The sequence below is a fragment of the Chrysemys picta genome, chromosome 15 (assembly GCF_011386835.1).
Source record: "Chrysemys picta bellii isolate R12L10 chromosome 15, ASM1138683v2, whole genome shotgun sequence".
Lineage (NCBI taxonomy): Eukaryota > Metazoa > Chordata > Testudines > Emydidae > Chrysemys > Chrysemys picta.
This window is the reverse complement of record NC_088805.1, coordinates 16,706,029-16,723,913: the sequence shown is the minus strand read 5'-3', so window position 1 is coordinate 16,723,913 and position 17,885 is coordinate 16,706,029. Positions and strand designations below refer to the sequence as shown.

Sequence of the window (17,885 nt, the reverse complement as noted above, 5' to 3'; positions counted from 1 at the left end):
GTGGGCGAAGCCGAAGTCTGGCATGCCTGGTTACGTACGTGCAGGAAGCCATGTGACCCAGTAGGGTGAGGCACGACCTCACCGTGGTAGTTGGGAAGGCCCTGAGCCCTTGAATAAGGCTCGTGATGGTGCAAAAGCGGTTGTCTGGCAGGATGGCTTGTGCACGTCTGGAGTCTAGGACTGCGCCGATGAATTCTATTCTCTGGGTAGGTTCTAAAGTGGATTTGTCCTTGTTGAGTAGGATGCCCAACTCGTTGAATGTGTGCACTATTATGTGGACGTGAGCTCGAACTTGCTCTTTGGTGCGACCGCGTACCAGCCAGTCGTCTAGGTACGGGAACACCTGTATCCCTTGCCGACGAAGGTATGCTGCCACGACAGCCATACATTTCGTGAACACTCTTGGGGCCGAGGATAGGCCGAAGGGAAGGACTGCAAATTGGTAGTGCACCTTGCTTACCACAAATCACAGGAAGCGTCTGTGAGGCGGGTAAATTGCAATATGAAAGTATGCGTCTTTCATGTCGAGGGCGGCGAACCAGTCTCCAGGATCGAGGGAAGGGATAATGGCCCCCAAAGAGACCATGCGGAACTTCAACTTTACTACGAATTTGTTGAGTCCGCGCAAGTCCAAGATGGGTCGCAGACCCCCTTTGGACTTGGGGATCAGGAAGTAGCGGGAATAAAATCCCCTGCCCCTTAACTCTAATGGAACCTCCTCTATGGCCCCCGTCAATAGGAGCGTGGAAACCTCCTGTATAAGAAGTTGCTCGTGAGAAGGGTCCCTGAAGAGGGACGGGGAAGGGGGGTGGGAGGGAGGGATTGAAGAAAACTGGATAGCGTATCCCCTCTCCACCGTGCGAAGGACCCAACGGTCCGAAGTTATAAGGGACCAAGCACGGTGGAAGTGGGAGAGGCGATCCCGAAAGGAGGGGGCTGGATCCTGGGGGATGACTGGGGCGCCGTCCTCGACCGCACCTTCAAAAGTTCTGCCTGGGGCCTGAAGGTGGCCTTGGTGGCCCCTGGTTCTGACCGGGTTGAGGGCCAGTCCACCTTCTCCTACCACCTCGCCCCCGCCTTCTGGCAGAGTCCTGTCTCTGACGAGGTGGAGGGGGGTAGAAACGTTGAGGCTGGGGCCTAAATGGTCTGCGCTGGGGACCCGCAACATGCATCCCCAGGGAGCGCATGATTGTCCTGGAGTCCTTGAGGCTCTGCAGACGAGAGTCCGTCTTGTCCGAGAACAATCCATGTCCCTCAAAGGGCAGATCTTGTAGGGTTTGCTGTAGCTCCGGAGGCAAACCCGAAACCTGAAGCCAGGAGATCCTCCGCATAGCGATACCTGAAGCCAGGGTTCTCGCAGCCGAGTCCGCTATGTCCAAGGAGGCCTGTAAGGAGGTCCGAGCCACCTTCTTACCCTCCTCTACCAAGGCCCCAAACTCCTCCCTGGAGTCTTGGGGAACCAATTCCTTGAACTTCCCCATAGAGTTCCAGGAATTAAAGTTATAGCGGCTCAGGAGCGCCTGCTGGTTCGCCGCTCTAAGTTGCAGCCCTCCGGCTGAATAAACTTTACGGCCAAACAAATCGAGGCGCTTAGCCTCCTTCGATTTGGGCGCTGCGGCCTGTTGACCATGGCGCTCCCTTGCATTCACTGATGACACCACCAGTGAACACGGCTGGGGATGGGTATACAAGTACTCATAGTCCTTTGAGGGGACAAAGTACTTTCTTTCCACCCCTCTCGCTGTGGGTGGGATAGAGGCAGGAGTTTGCCATATCGTAGTGGCGTTAGCCTGGATCGTGCGGATCAGGGGCAACGCCACTCTGGATGGGGCATCCGCAGAGAGGATGTTCACAATGGGGTCTTGCACCTCCACTATCTCCTCTGCCTGAAGGTCCATATTACGTGCCACCCTACGTAATAGGTCCTGGTGTGCCCGGAGATCTATCGGGGGTGGACCCGTGCTCGTTGTGCCCGCCACTGCCTCATCTGGGGAAGATGAGGAAGATGCCTCAGGTGGCAAGGGATCCAAGGGCGGGGCCTGGTCCAATGAGCCTTGGAGCGGAGCATCACCTGCCCCTGGGTCCAGGACGTCAGGTGGTGCGGGCACGGAAGCCTCTATGCCCCCTGGAGGAGGACGAGAGATGGTGGACTCTGGGGCCCTTCGCTCAGAGTGCACCGAGCGAGAGGCTGATGGTGGTGGAGCCCCTTGCGCTTGGTGGTACGCCCACGGGGTCCAAAACGACCAGTGCGAAGGTCCCTGAGCGGGATCCTCCGCTACCTCCTGCCAGTGGCCCATGTCCGGATCATCGGCCTGTCCCTGAGGGGGGTATGCCGATCTCGATGCCCCATCGGAGGAGCGGGACACTGATCGAGATGGCCATGGCGGTGCCGACCGCGCCGAGACGAGCTCCGGGAGGTACGGTGCCGTACGGTGCCGGTCCAGAGATGAACGGTCCCTGTGCGGTGCCGGCGAACGGTGCCGAGATCGGGATCGGTGCCGATGACCGCGTCGGTGCCGGGAGTCCGACCTGGACCTGGAATTTGATCTTGAATAGGCCCGGTGCCGGGAGCGGCCTCTCGACGTCGAGCGTCAATCGTAGCGGTGCCGAGAACTACGTCTCGATGTCGATCGGTGCCGACGATCATAGCGGTGCCGAGACGTAGAACGGTGCCGCGACGATGATCTGAGCCGCGAGTACGACCGGTGCCGAGGTGATATCCGGCGCCGGGACTGCGAGCGGCGTGGGGACCTGCTTTGGGACCTGGACCAGTGCCGTGGTTCCAGCCCCTGCGATGGGGGGCGCATCAAGGCAGGTTTCCCCCTGGATTGGACCGGACGAGTCAACGGTGCCGACGGTGCCGGTGGTTGGGGCGGTGCCGGCTCCGTGAGAGCGATCAAGTCTCTCGCCGTCGCGAAGGTCTCTGGGGTCGACGGGAGGCACTGTATCACCGCCGGTCGCGGTGGTGACCCTGTCTGCACCGGACTCAACGGCCTCGGAGCCGGAGTCGACAGTGCTGGAGGCACCTGTTTTTGGTGCTCCACAGGCGGACGCGGCTCTACCCCCGGCACCGGGGGAGCCGGCGTCTTCAGTACGGTAGTCCCCGTCTTATGGGATTTTTTACGTCCCAGGGATGATGAACGGCGCCGAGGCACTTGCTGTGAGTGCGGTGCCGACGGGGTCCGGTGCCGTGGAGGCTTGTCCGACGTGGTCGGAATGGTCGGTGCCGCCGGGGCACTGCGCACCGAGGCGCTAGGTGCCGGGGCTTGACGCGCCGATGGAGCGTCCGGGCTAAGTGCCGCCTCCATAAGGAGTTGCCGAAGCCGAAAGTCCCGCTCCTTCTTGGTCCTCGGTCTGAAGGCCTTACAGATCTTGCACTTATCTGTCTGATGGGACTCCCCCAGGCACTTCAGACACGAGTCGTGCGGGTCACTCGTTGGCATAGGCTTAGCGCAGGACGCGCACTGCTTGAAGCCGGGAGCCTTGGGCATGAGCCCGGCCACGCGCCGGGGGAAAAAGGGGGAGACAACCCCCTTAATCCCCTTTAACTATATAACAACTATTAACAAAGTGAATAAACAACTATCTAACTATATACAACTAGAACTATAACTACAACTATCAATAAACGGAATAAGCTAGGGAGAGTGGAGAACAGCTACGCCGTGCTCCACAGTTCCAACGACCGTCAGGGGCGGTAAGAAGGAACTGAGGGGGCGCCGGGTCGGCTGGGGTATATATTCAGCGCCATGAAGGCGCCACTCTAGGGGGCTCCACAGCCGACCCGCCGGTGTTGCTAGGGTAGAAAATTCTCCGACGATCGTGCACGCGGCGCGCGCACACCTAATTGGAATGGATATGAGCAAGCACTCGAAGAAGAACCAATATTGTAGCATTCAGCTATCACTGTACTTTCGAAGTTGGTAAAGCTACATAAGAAGAAAAAACATCTATGTAAGAGGTCCTGGTCTCTAGCCTCAGCAAGGACACAATGTCACTTCCTTTCCTCCACCCAAAGGAAAATGCACAAACTGGAACAATTGAAGGACGGCCGATAGCTTTGTATTCAGTAATACGCACTATGCACAATGACACTACAGGTTACATAGAGTCATGGAGTTTAAAGCCAGAAGGGACCATCCGATCATCTAATCTGACCTCCTGTATATCCCAAGTAGCCAGCAACAATTTACAATTCTAAGGAACTAGAACAAGTGGGTTCAGCTGTATATTTTAGCCTATTTCAAATGTAGGCAGTTTTCTAGAAAGGATGATATTTTAAATCTTTCACACTCAAAATATCTGTATCTAGCACCATTGTTGTGTATCTCCCCTAGTAATGCAAAACAAAAAACACCCCACACCAAAACAAAACCACAACAAAGCCCATGCTTCATAAGCCTCGAAGAACTGGTAGCTTTCTTGAACCATCCACACTTATGCTCTAGGAAGCATATTTTCCAATTCCGTTAATACCTTGAACACACAAAAGAATGGACAACTGTTCAAATCAGTTGAAGCATTTTTGAAAATGTAACTAGTTTAATCAACTGGTTGATTAAAGGAATTTTAAGAGATTTTTTACTGACTGTAGGTAGGGCTCTGCAATAGGGCAGCCCTGCCTTGCACGCCCCCATGTCAGACCCTGCCATGACAGGTGCACCTGCCTTAGTTTCCCCTTGGTCCAGCCATAAAAGGAGCAGTCTCTCTCCATATCCAATTCTAAAGCTTGCCTCTAGGCATGATTTATTTATTCCTCTGCCTGCTCAATAGTCCACAGAACCCTCGTGATAAAACCATTCTCCCAAAATTCCGAGTAAAAAAGGCTCCAAATGGATCCTTTTCCATTCTCCAACCTGCAATGTCATTTCCAGCTCATATTTGGAGTTATTAACACGGCTTTTCCCCAGATTCTTTCTGCCCTTGTCCCAGGCCTCCACTCTCCAGGACATTGCTGGAGAGCTCCCACAGTCGCTTTGTTCCTGTGACACTTTTTCAATAGCCCCAAGTCAGGTTTCCCACAAGAGAGCTCCCCACAATTTACCACTTACCCAGGCCTCCCTGCCTGTGATTCCTTCCCCTGCTTTGGGAAGGACCTCTTGTTCTGGGCTCCCATTCCCACAGTCCTCCTGCAAGGAGACTTCCTGCTGTGTTCCACTCATTCAGGCCTTCCTGCTTGTTTTGTCCTATGCAGCTCCTAGGATTCACCCTCCAACTCCCCTGTCTTGTTTCAGGCTTGACAGTTTCTAACCAGGCGGGGTCAGTTTAATTAAGAGGGGATAAGAAGCTGGACACTTTCTGTTGGCATCTTCAGATAATTAATTTATGTTCCTTAACAGTTTGCCAAAACCTAATCATCAACTGACCCCCAGACCATGCTGCAGGTCCTATTTAATCTCTTAAGATTTTCCTGTGAAGGATGTTTTTCTACAGCAAGTTACAGTGGATCAGTATATTTGATTTGGGAGAAATGAAGTAACAACCGCCCAAACTGAGCTTGAGCACTCCTGAATTTTGAGGTGTGCAAATCTGGAAGGCAGGTGCTGGGGGGTGGGGGGAGGGGGCTGTGGCTCTGCGGGGGAGCACGGCAGCATATATGCAGCAGTGGGTCTAGCGCTGCGTGGAGCCAGACACGTTGGTCTGAGTGGCACGGTAAGGGGGCAGGAGGGGTGGAGGTTTGGGGGGGCAGTCAGGGGCAGGGAGAAGGGGGGGTTAGATGGGTCAGAGGTTTGGGGGGGCAGTCAGGGGACAGGCAGCAGTTGGATAGGCATGGGAGTCCCGGGAGTTTGTCAGGGGACAGGTAGGGGGTGGGGGTCCTGGGGGGAAGTTGGGGGAGGGTCTCAGGAGGGGCCAGTTGGGGACAAGGAGAAGGGAGGCTTAGATAGGGGGTGGGATCCTGGGGTGCAGTTGGGGCAGGGGATGATCAGGGGACAGGGAGCAGGGGGGTTGAATGGGTTGGGGTTTCTGTGGGGGGCAGTCGGAGGGAGTAGATGGTGGCAGGGTGGGGCTACCCTCCCTCCCCGGGGAGTGTCCTATTTTTTGAATGTTAAAATATGGTATCCCTACCCTTCAGAGTGCAGCTCTCCATTCACTGCAGCATGAGGTCTCAGCTACCTCACTCCCTCCCCCTCTTTCCTGTTGGTAGTGGCCAAGGGAATGCTGGGAAATGTAGTTCTTTCCCTGCTCCAGGGCTGGCTGTATAGGCAAGGAGCTAACCAAGGAACTACAGCTCCCAGGGCCCCCTGTTGGTTCTCAGCTCTCATGCTGGATCCCTGCCGCCCCTGCAAATGGGCTGCCCCAAGCACGTGCTTGCTTTGCTGGTGCCTAGAGCCGCTCCTGTCATCAACCATCTCAGGCACCCCAGGAGAGATGGTGGAGGGTGTCCTAGTAGCACCTATGGAGGTCTAGGGAATGAGATTAGCAGTTAATGGCATTAATGCTGCAGAGTCCTTCATTACTAGGAGATGCAGCATACTTTCCAAGGTCCTTGTACATACATGCTAGCTTAGACTTATACTTTCTGCAAAGTCTATGATGGCATAAGTCCTCAAATGGAGAAGCCTGAGTTGCATTTCACAGAACGCTATCATACCCGTTACTGACTAAAAGTTGAGACTTTGTGTAATGTATATATTAAAAAGTGACTCCAAATATCTCTGCACTTAATCATTGGAGTGAACTCCTTCAAAGGTGTTTTCAGCTGCCGTCTAAATTAATGTTTACTATTTAAAAACTTTTCTGATTAAAGAGGAATCACAAAAGCTCCTCCTGACCAAAGAAGAAATACAAAAGAAAGTGTCTGTGTTTATTGTGCTTCCCTGAAATTCATGCCTGCTGTGTCAGGCTGGCCAAGTTTACTAAATAAAATAAAGAGGCATCATCCAATCTGTTTAGATCCCCAAATTATCTTCCTTCAAAAAGAAGGCAATTCCTCTGCAGAATCTTTTGAAAATAAGTTTGTTATGCTTTTAGGTTCTGAAAGTGCCATTAAGCATTCTCCAAAGTTGTGAGCAAGAGGTTTGAGACCCACTGACCAGGGACATATCCTAACTTCTTATCTTTAGAAAATACATTTTTATGAAGAAAAAGCAAATGTTTAGCTTGACATTATAACTCAAATATGTATTCACATAGCGTACCACGATTCCCATGACCACAAATGGCACAAAGTTAAAAAGTAATTCAACAAAACCATTGAAACTTTTATTGTGATACCTCAGATACAATATAGTGAAACAACAAATGATATACAGTATTGCTAGGACAAAACAGCAAAGCAGCCATGTCATCTGTAAAAGAAAGCATTTTAAAGTGTTTAAGAAACAATATGAGGCACAACTCAGTTGCCATTTATGACTCATGCTTTAGGGTCTTAAATGATTTGTAACAGTCCTTTTCAAAATTACCTCTGAAATTCCTGTTCCTTTACAATAGATACTGCTGATTGACTTACACGAGTGCTAAATGAAGTACAATACAATATCCTACAAGTTTAACAATAATTTGATGGCTTCCTTCCACTCTTGTCCCATTATCAGACAACTGGGATGTTAAAATTTGTCTCTCTTCGTGGCGCTCTGGTATCTCAATCTAGAAACAGGTCTTGCAATTTGACTATATGATCCTCATATCTGAAAAAAAATCTGAGAGAGCAATATATAAAGGAAAATTTTCAAGTCCATTGGAAATGGTACCGAGCACCCTATGTTAGCACAAATGTAGTTTACATTAGGGAGCAATATGGATGAATTACTATTTCCATAATCAAAGGGTTAACTGCTTCTGTTTGTTACTTTGAGGTATCGTTCACTTGAAATCAAATTAATTTCAAGTCAAGTCTTCCACAAGCTGTTATAAGATTAGATGCATGAAAATTAAGCCAGTTACAGAGAGGCTGCTGATTATTTTTAAACTTGCCAAATATTTAGTTTGCAGTAGGGCATCAGGACTTTATTTGTACTCTGTTACAATTCAACCTACATCACTATATAGTTTATAGATAATTAAAAAGTTCACATATTCCAGCCCCTTTTAGCAACAGGCAGAAACTAGTCAGAAAAGGTTATGGATGGTTAAGAGGGTAATAAAATACTGTATATTAAAATGGCAACACAGTGAAAGAAAGAAATAAAATCCAAAACAGCAAAAGTGGTAAGGCTGATGTATCAGCAAGCCCTCCCTAATTCTGTCAGACAGTTTACAGGAAATTTTGCAACTTAACATTGTGTAAATGACAGTATTGCCTTTCATTGGTTAAAAAGATGTCCATAGTTATAAACCAAGGAAAGAATATTGGCATTTGAAGCAGACTCTCAATATTGTAACACCAGTGTTACAGCCACTATTTAGGGCCTAGACAATGAAGAATGTGGCACCAGATTCCAAAATCATGTCAAATTATGATGCTTAATTATTTTAGGACAGCCATAGCTTTTATGGGTTCAAAAGAAAATCCTTTCAATACATGTATATTTTTCGCTAGCATATTCTTATGTATCCCAATGAACATTCTTTCCAAGAAGCCAGCTCGTAGTTGGTTCATTTGGTCCAAGAAAGAGCTAGCGTGAAACAAGAGTTCACAAAAGCTTTTTGTTACAGTTTATAAAAAAAAATACAAAATAAATGTTAAGATCAACAATAAAAATAACCAGTACAAGTAACAAAAGTGCTCAAGTGGGAGAGGAAGTAAACTTGCCCAGAATGAACACACAAAACCTTTAAATATAATCTTAATATATTACCAAAAAAAAAAAAAAAAGTTAGAGGGAAAATGCTTTGTAGAATTCTCTTCAAGTAAGTTTTTCTTTTTAATGTACTGCTGGAAGGTTCAGTGACCAGACTGACCTCTTCACATCAACCAGTAGCCACTAATGTGTGGAACCAACTTTCACCAAAACCATTAGGCGTAACTCTCCACATCTTTACAATGGGAGAACTGTTTCAAAGAATCACTGCTCAAGTCAAGCAATAAGAAAAAAAGGTTCACATACTCCCAGATATCATAGCAAGCATAAAGAATTATTACATAGTAGTGTGGAGTAGGAATTTTGTATTAGTTATAGCTCCTTCTCTACTCCCTCTTACCCCCCCTCAAAAGACTAATAAGAATATTGCTTTATTTGGTTCTCTTCAAAGCCATAACATTATACATAACTCACATTAACTCCTTATGCCAGTAGTTGAAGTTTTAGGTGCTAAGCACTTAATGAAATCCCAACCTTTGGCATCAAGGGTAATTAAGGTTTTGGTGAAAATGTCCAGTTTGAAATAGAAATAAATAATGCACTGAAAAAAGAGGTTGAGCATCTAAATAAGAATATCTTTTCTAGTTAAAAAAAAAAAAAGCTCATTAATAGGAAACATCCAAATCCACTATTTAAAATATTACTTGAGATTGTTCTCTCTCATAAAAAGAAAAAAATTAACCTTAAATTTGTACTCTCATTTTTATAGTGAAGGATCGTGGTGTTTTTTTCTTCAACTCAGTGTAATTCTTCTTGAGTCTGTAGCCAGACAAAGAAAATATAAATTTCCTATAGACATCTTCATGGGTTTTACATTTAGGCTTTGAAGCCAACACAAACTCCTTGTTGATAGCTGTTTCGGTGCTTTCATTGTTGGCAATGGACATTATATTAGAGGAAAATTGAAAAATAGCCCAAACAAAACAGAATTCCAGGTTCTTTCAGACTGAACAGATGGCAGCACCAGATGACCATCTTGTGCCAATGACATTCAGATAAAGGGGACTCCTGGGTTCAATCTAATTCTTGATTATGGAGGAGCAGTATAAGGCACCCCACAAAATCCATATTGGACCCAGTTGTACTAGACCAGTTCTTTGGACTTAAACCCAAAAGGTTTTTACTATTTCTACTTTTTAAAATTTAAGTTCTGTAGATTCATTATCACAGCTCCTGATGTAGAGCTTCTGTATTGCTCCTAGTCATTGGCATGTTTGTAAATGAATGATGTCTGGTAATAAAGTGCAGTAGAGTTTTGAAAACCTGTCAGAGATTTATCCAAAATGTAACAGCAGCAGCAATGGCACACATTGCAATCTTCACAAATGCCATGTTAAAATAGTTATTAAAAGGACACTAACTTCTATTCTATTGTAAGGCTTTCATATTGTTCATTCCATCATAGTACTTACGTAGTGTTAACGTAAAAGACGTTGCCAACCACTTTGTCCTCAAGCATTAAGGGAGCTAAGTACAAAAGGTCCTCCATAAATACTTTTCATTTGATAACAAAGATAGCAACTAGTACAAGACACAAGATTAATTTTTTTAAAACCTCTCTGGAAAGTGCATGCACAAAACCCAATAGTAAATTTTGTGGATACACATCCACAGAAGGCTTTCTTACTAAGTCACTCCAGTTAAGAAGCAGCTGGAAAAAAGCAAAAAAACAGAAAGGATGTGAGCTTTATATAAATTTTATTATGAAAATGTCTTTGGGGATGATTTATCCAGCAAACCAACAAACCCCTTTTTATTTTAAAAATTATCTTGCTATTCTATTTTATGAAGAAATGAAGTCAACTTCACACTTTCCTGCCCATCCACCAACCCCCACTCTTCTGCAGGTACAGTTACTAACTTCCATCTTATAAGCTCTGGCCTGTTGTCACACAAAAATAACTATATTTTTGTTGAAGTGTAGCAAAAGCAGAATACTTCAATGAATTTTCTTTAGAACAACCTCTTTGTCCAGTGCATTAGACCACACAGCTACATGGAACCAGCCATAAAACTTCACTGAGGCACAAGTCCCTGTTACTGTTAAAAGGCACAGTACCAAAAACTTGTTTACACTGACTAATTTTTTATAAATACAAGATGCATATATTTTTGTGCCCTTTGATCTTGCAGGCTATAATTTTATCAACTTCTCCCTTCAAGACACAAGTTTGCTGGATAAGGAATGCAATTATGTTGATTAAATATATTCTACAGTATCACTGCCTTAGTATTCTTGAAAATTAGTTGCACTAAAAATACTGAATCATTAATGTATTCTTTTTTGCAAAACTTAAGATCTACTAATATGAGTCAGTGCAACCAAAAGATTTCTAAATGAGCACTGTTCCTTTAACTTACTTGCCTGCAAGATGTACACCAATTATGGTACTCCCAAATTTTAAAAAGCAATTAATGAATACTCTAAATACTGCATCCCTTTCACTGCCAGAGATATCAGAAATTGCTACATATAAAAAGACACCTCCAGCCCATACATTCTTCAGGACTACTCATATCAGTCTTCTGCTAGATTTGGTGTAGGTGTTTAGGCAAGAAGCATGCACAGCAAAAGGTAGCATTAAAGGCATAGGTCAAATAAAAATGCTAACCAGTAAAATTCATTTGCAGTTAGTGAACTGTTTCTCTAGAACTTGAGAGTTTAGAAAAAGGTCATCCAAAATGTTCCAAAACAACTGTTCACACAAGAATACATATACAAAAAGGGAACTTACACAAGGAGAAAAAGGCAAACATGGCCTGAAAGAGCCACATAAACTACACTACTCATTTGTGAGGTTGCGAAGTTCAGTGATATTCTCAGAGCTACCTCAGCCAAAATCCTCCTTTCATTTGCATTAGTCTTTATAAAGCATGTTCCACAGAATATTGTCCAAACAGAGTGAAAAAATGTTTTAATTTACTCCCAGCCATTGTCTTTGATCATATGGGCAAGTTCAATGATAAATTTTCCTTCTTTGTATTTCTGACTGCTCTCAAAAGCATGTTCCTAGAAACAAGAAAATAAAAATATTTAAAATACTGAGTTAGAGTTAGTTTTTCACATTATTTCATTACCAATTTTGACATACAAATAAAAATGAATAGATAATTAACATTTTTAACATTTATTAAGGCTTTCTGGGATATTTTATTTGCATGGATGTTTTCTCTTTCCTTATTGAAATATCTAATTTTTACCACATATGGTGTCCTTTATATAAAATCCACACTAAAATGTTAATATAAAATTGCACATGCCTATGTATAAAACTATAATTCAACATTTATAGTACATACATATATCTATTTACCTAGATATTACTATGACCCCCATCAGTATAATATCTTGAGCAGCTCTCAAGGTACATTAGACATTTAACATGACTGTCATTTCTATGGAATGCCAGGATTATCATATTGGTACTTTATTTCAGAGCCACGATTGTGTGTGTGTCTGTTCTTTTACATATTGTCAACTACAGGTCTGCTAAGGCCAATCTTTCCTCAAACTAACCCTGGGATTGCTGGATTCAGATTGTGATTTTTGCCATTTTTAAAATTTTTTTTAAGCCACAGCTTAATTGTAGATGATTTCCTAGCAACAACTTAAAATTTTGGACAGGTGTTGTTTTTCATTACTTGAAAGAGTGTGGAGTGTGTTTATCAGAATATCATAGGTTCTGAGTTCCAAACCAGTCTTGCATGGTAAGAGAAGGGATGACAGAAACGAAAGTTAGTATATGGAAATGGAAACTTCTAATGTAGCTGTTCGGTTTCCTTCATTCCATGACTGGACAAAGAAAACAGTCCTTTTACAACCTCAGCTCTGGATGTTTATTATTACTATGAGAGGGAACACATGCAGCTGTTTTCCAGAAGATTCTGAAATTCAGCTGAATCGAGTACATTCTACAAGTGGAAATATGCAAAGGTCACCTCAAAGAAGAATTTAACATTTTCACAGTGTGAAAACTGTAGCATGTTAGCAGTCTGGATTACTTTTCAGCCACAAAATTGAGTTAATTATTGTGATTATTTGTAGCATAGTGTACAATATACTCGCCATTTAACAACACAGTTCATGCTTTGACTACATCACTGTGTTTTCTTAAAATGACAGATAATTAAAGAAGAAAATAAAGAAATCTGAAAACTTGACATCCAAAGTTTTAATACCAAAATGTGTGTGGCACTTAAATTCCAAGGTAATAGGCACTATAGAAAAAATCCCCACACTACTATAATGGGGCCTACATCTTACATTGGCTTTATTATTCTCAAAATGTGAGACGCTGAACCTGCTATAACATTCAAGTAATAATAGTTTTGCTTCTATTGCACACGCTAGTTATACATGCAATATTTTTTTTCCCTGCTGGATGTGGATGCAATGGATTAAGAGTCCCTCATTATAACAATAACGAATGGTGCCTCAGTAGATTAAAGACAACTTCTGTGGACTGCTACCTATATGAATGTTTGATCAAGAAAGAAATTATTATATACATTACTTACATATTTCCATCCAAGAGTGGTTTTACAGTTTTCACAATAGATATCTGCTACAGCATGTAAACCTGTCAAAAGAACTCTCTCCTCTGCTGGACCACAGCCCACATTTACCCTGTAACAAAGAACAGAAATAGTAGTATCTTAAGCCGCAAGACAGATCTTGCTTTTTGTTTGACAACATCCTACTTTTCTCCTGGAGATGAAATAATTCAAGCAAAATCTGAGACCACGTCTCCAAGATATATATGCCACTATTTTTAGTCAAACATTTGTGAAATTAAATTCTAGGATTATACTTAAAGAGGCAAGAAGAAAAAAGTGTAATCATTTTGTTTTTCATTGTCTACTGTGAAATGGTGTCATTTCTAGCATGAGTTAACTATCACTTGACATCACTCATGTCATCAAGTAACATAAAACAAAGCACGATAAATAAACCACATTTAACAGTACTTAAAACAATATATTAATAAGTGATAGATGGCTTATATCTTAGGCCTTGCCCATGCTGGGAATTAGCTACTTTCAATCAGGGGTAAGCGCCACCAGTGCCAATTACAGCTTTCCTTTTCTACACTAGGCATTTGTAAAAGACGGTTACTCACCGTTGTAACTGTTGTTCTTCGAGATGTGTTGCTCATATCCATTCCATTAGGGTGTGTGCGCGCCGCGTGCACGATCGTCGGAAGATTTTTACCCTAGCAACACCGGCGGGTCGGCTGTGGAGCCCCCTAGAGTGGCGCCTTCATGGCGCTGAATATATACCCCAGCCGACCCGGCGCCCCCTCAGTTCCTTCTTGCCGGCTACTCCGACAGTGGGGACGGGGGGCGGGTTTGGAATGGATATGAGCAACACATCTCGAAGAACAACAGTTACAACGGTGAGTAACCGTCTTTTCTTCTTCGAGTGCTTGCTCATATCCATTCCATTAGGTGACTCCCAAGCCCAACTTAGGTGGTGGGGTCGGAGTGAGACATTGCTGTGTGCAAAACCGCTGATCCGAAGGCAGCATCGTCCCTGGACTGCTGCACTAGTGCATAGTGAGCTGTAAACGTGTGGACTGATGACCAAACCGCCGCTCTACAGATGTCCTGGATCGGAACTTGCGCCAGGAAAGCAGTCGAGGAAGCTTGGGCCCTCGTGGAGTGAGCGGTGAGGTGCGGTGCTGAGACACCTGCCAGGTCATAGCAAGTCTGGATGCAAGACGTAATCCAGGAGGATAGGCGTTGTGAGGAGACCGGTGAGCCTTTCATTCGGTCGGCCACTGCAACGAAGAGTTGCGTCGTCTTTCTAAAGTGCCTTGTGCGGTCAATATAGAAGGCCAGGGCCCTGCGTACGTCCAGAGAATGCAAACGTTGATCCTGGCGAGTAGCATGTGGTTTAGGATGAAAGACCGGGAGAAATATATCCTGGTTGATATGAAAAGGAGAAACCACCTTAGGGAGAAAGGCAGGATGTGGACGAAGCTGCACTTTATCCTTATGGAAAACCGTGTAAGGGGGCTCGGATGTAAGCGCCCTGAGTTCAGAAACGCGCCTTGCTGAGGTGATGGCTACGAGGAAGGCTGTCTTCCAGGATAGGTACAGAAGTGAACAGGTGGCCAGTGGCTCGAATGGAGGACCTGTGAGCTTGGAGAGAACCAGGTTGAGGTCCCACGTCGGAACGGGCTGACGTTGTTGTGGGTACGTCCGGTCTAAGCCCTTGAGGAATCTAACGACCATCGGGTTAGAGAATACCGAAGACGCGAGTTCCCCTGGGTGAAAGGCCGATATAGCGGCCAGGTGAACTCTAATTGAAGATATCGCCAACCCCTGCTGTTTTAGGGAGAGGAGATATTCCAAAATGAGAGGAATAGGTGCCTGCAACGGGGACGTGGCTCGTTGTTCGCACCAACAGGAGAACCGCTTCCACTTGGCCAAGTATGTGGTCCGTGTTGAGGGCTTCCTACTGCTCAGCAGAATCTGTTGGACAGAGTGCGAGCACTGCTGCTCTGCCTGGGTGAACCATGGAGCAGCCACGCCGTGAGGTGGAGTGATTGCAGGTCGGGGTGACGCAGGCGGCCGTGGTCCTGAGAGATGAGGTCCGGGCATAATGGAAGCGGGATCGGTGTCTGAACCGAGAGCTCCAACAGCGTGGTGTACCAATGTTGTCTCGGCCACGCTGGGGCGATCAGAATCACCTGTGCCTGGTCTCTGCGCAATTTGAGCAGTACCTTGTGGACCAGAGGAAACGGAGGGAAGGCATAAAACAGGTGGTCCTTCCAGGGAAGGAGAAACGCGTCCGAGAGGGAGCCCGGAGCTCGACCTTGCAGGGAGCAGAACACGTGGCACTTCCTGTTGTCTCGAGATGCAAACAGGTCTATCTGGGGAAACCCCCACTTCTGGAAAACGGAATGTATGATGTCCGGACGGATAGACCACTCGTGTGTTTGAAAGGACCTGCTGAGTCGGTCCGCCAGAGTGTTCTGGACTCCAGGGAGGAACGATGCCGTGAGATGGATTGAGTGGGCGATGCAGAAGTCCCACAGGCGAATGGCCTCTTGGCATAGCATTGACGAACGTGCTCCTCCTTGCTTGTTGATGTAAAACATGGCGGTGGTGTTGTCGATGAGAACTAACACACAGCGGCCACGTAGGAGATTGAGAAATGCCTGGCACGCCAGGCGCACCGCCATCAGTTCCCGAACATTGATGTGCAGGGCTATCTGGGGTGCAGTCCACAGGCCCTGGGTATGGTGTTCGTTGAGATGGGCGCCCCAACCCAGGGATGAAGCGTCTGTGACCAGGTGCAGAGAGGGTTGTGGGGCGTGAAACGGCATCCCCTCGCAAACCACCTTGTGGTCTAGCCACCATGTGAGGGAGGTCAGGACCGAGTTCGGGACCGTGACCACCATGTTCAGGCTGTCCCGATGTGGGCGGTATCTTGATGACACCCAGGTCTGGAGTGGGCGAAGCCGAAGTCTGGCATGCCTGGTTACGTACGTGCAGGAAGCCATGTGACCCAGCAGGGTGAGGCACGACCTCACCGTGGTAGTTGGGAAGGCCTTGAGTCCTTGAATGAGGCTCGTGATGGTGCAAAAGCGATTGTCTGGCAGGATGGCTTGTGCACGTCTGGAGTCTAGAACCGCGCCGATGAATTCTATTCTCTGGGTAGGTTCTAGAGTGGATTTGTCCTTGTTGAGTAGGATACCCAACTTGTTGAATGTGTGCACTATTATGTGGACGTGATCTCGAACTTGTTCTTTGGTGCGACCGCGTACCAGCCAGTCGTCTAGGTACGGGAACACCTGTATCCCTTGCCGACGAAGGTACGCTGCCACGACAGCCATACATTTCGTGAACACCCTTGGGGCCGAGGATAGGCCGAAGGGAAGGACTGCAAATTGGTAGTGCACCTTGCTTACCACGAACCGCAGGAAGCGTCTGTGAGGCGGGTAAATTGCTATGTGAAAGTATGCATCTTTCATGTCGAGGGCGGCGAACCAGTCTCCAGGATCGAGGGAAGGGATAATGGCCCCCAAAGAGACCATGCGGAACTTCAACTTTACTACGAATTTGTTGAGTCCGCGCAAGTCCAAGATGGGTCGCAGACCTCCTTTGGACTTGGGAATGAGGAAGTAACGGGAATAGAATCCCCTGCCCCTTAACTCCACTGGAACCTCCTCTATGGCCCCCATAGCAAGGAGCGTGGAAACTTCCTGTATAAGAAGTTGCTCGTGAGAAGGGTCCCTGAAGAGGGACGGGGAAGGGGGGGAGGAGGGGGGGATTGAAGAAAACTGGATAGCATATCCCCTGTCCACCGTGCGAAGGACCCAACGGTCCGAAGTTATAAGGGACCAGGTCCGGTGGAAATGGGAAAGGCGATCCCGAAAGGATGGGGCTGGATCCTGTGGGATGACTGGGGCGCCGTCCTCGACCGCACCTTCAAAAGTTCTGCCTGGGGCCTGAAGGTGGTCTAGGTGGCCCCTGGTTCTGACCAGGTTGAGGGCCGGTCCACCTTCTTCTACCACCTCGCCCTCGCCTCCGGGTCGAGTCCTGTCTCTGACGAGGCGGGGGGGGGTAGAAGCGCTGAGGCTGCGGTCTAAATGGCCTGCGCTGAGGGCCCACAACATGCATCCCCAAGGAACGCATGATCGTCCTGGAGTCCTTGAGGCTCTGCAGGCGAGAGTCCGTCTTTTCGGAAAACAGCCCTTGTCCTTCAAAGGGCAGATCCTGCAGGGTTTGCTGCAGTTCCTGAGGCAGACCCGAAACCTGGAGCCAGGAGATCCTCCGCATAGCGATACCTGAGGCCAGGGTTCTCGCAGCAGAGTCCGCTATGTCTAAGGAGGCCTGTAAGGAGGTCCGAGCCACCTTCTTACCCTCCTCCACCAGGGCTCCAAACTCCTCCCTGGACTCTTGGGGAACCAACTCCTTGAACTTCCCCATAGAGTTCCAGGAGTTAAAGCTATAGCGGCTCAAGAGCGCCTGTTGATTAGCCGCTCTAAGTTGCAACCCTCCGGCTGAGTAAACTTTACGGCCGAATAAATCGAGGCGCTTAGCCTCCTTCGATTTGGGCGCTGCGGCCTGCTGACCGTGGCGCTCCCTTGCGTTCACTGATGCCACCACCAGTGAACACGGCTGGGGGTG

At 46.8% G+C, this 17,885-nt stretch overlaps 1 protein-coding gene across 15 annotated transcripts in view; it reads right to left on the bottom strand.

The window, feature by feature from the left end:
• Positions 1 to 7,181: 7,181 nt before the first annotated feature.
• Positions 7,182 to 17,885, bottom strand: part of YPEL1 (yippee like 1) — a 55,426-nt gene continuing 44,722 nt past the window's right edge. For 11 of the 15 annotated variants that reach the window (XM_065568450.1, XM_065568458.1, XM_065568452.1 and 8 more), the window contains 2 exons: positions 13,263 to 13,371; positions 7,182 to 11,754 (listed from right to left, as the gene is read on the bottom strand). In XM_065568450.1, coding sequence (XP_065424522.1) covers positions 11,665 to 11,754; positions 13,263 to 13,371 — 199 coding nt within the window. In that variant the 3' untranslated portion in view covers positions 7,182 to 11,664. The remainder of the gene's footprint in view (positions 11,755 to 13,262; positions 13,372 to 17,885) is intronic. The other 4 variants (XR_010592871.1, XR_010592872.1, XR_010592869.1 and 1 more) reach the window with 2 other exon arrangements.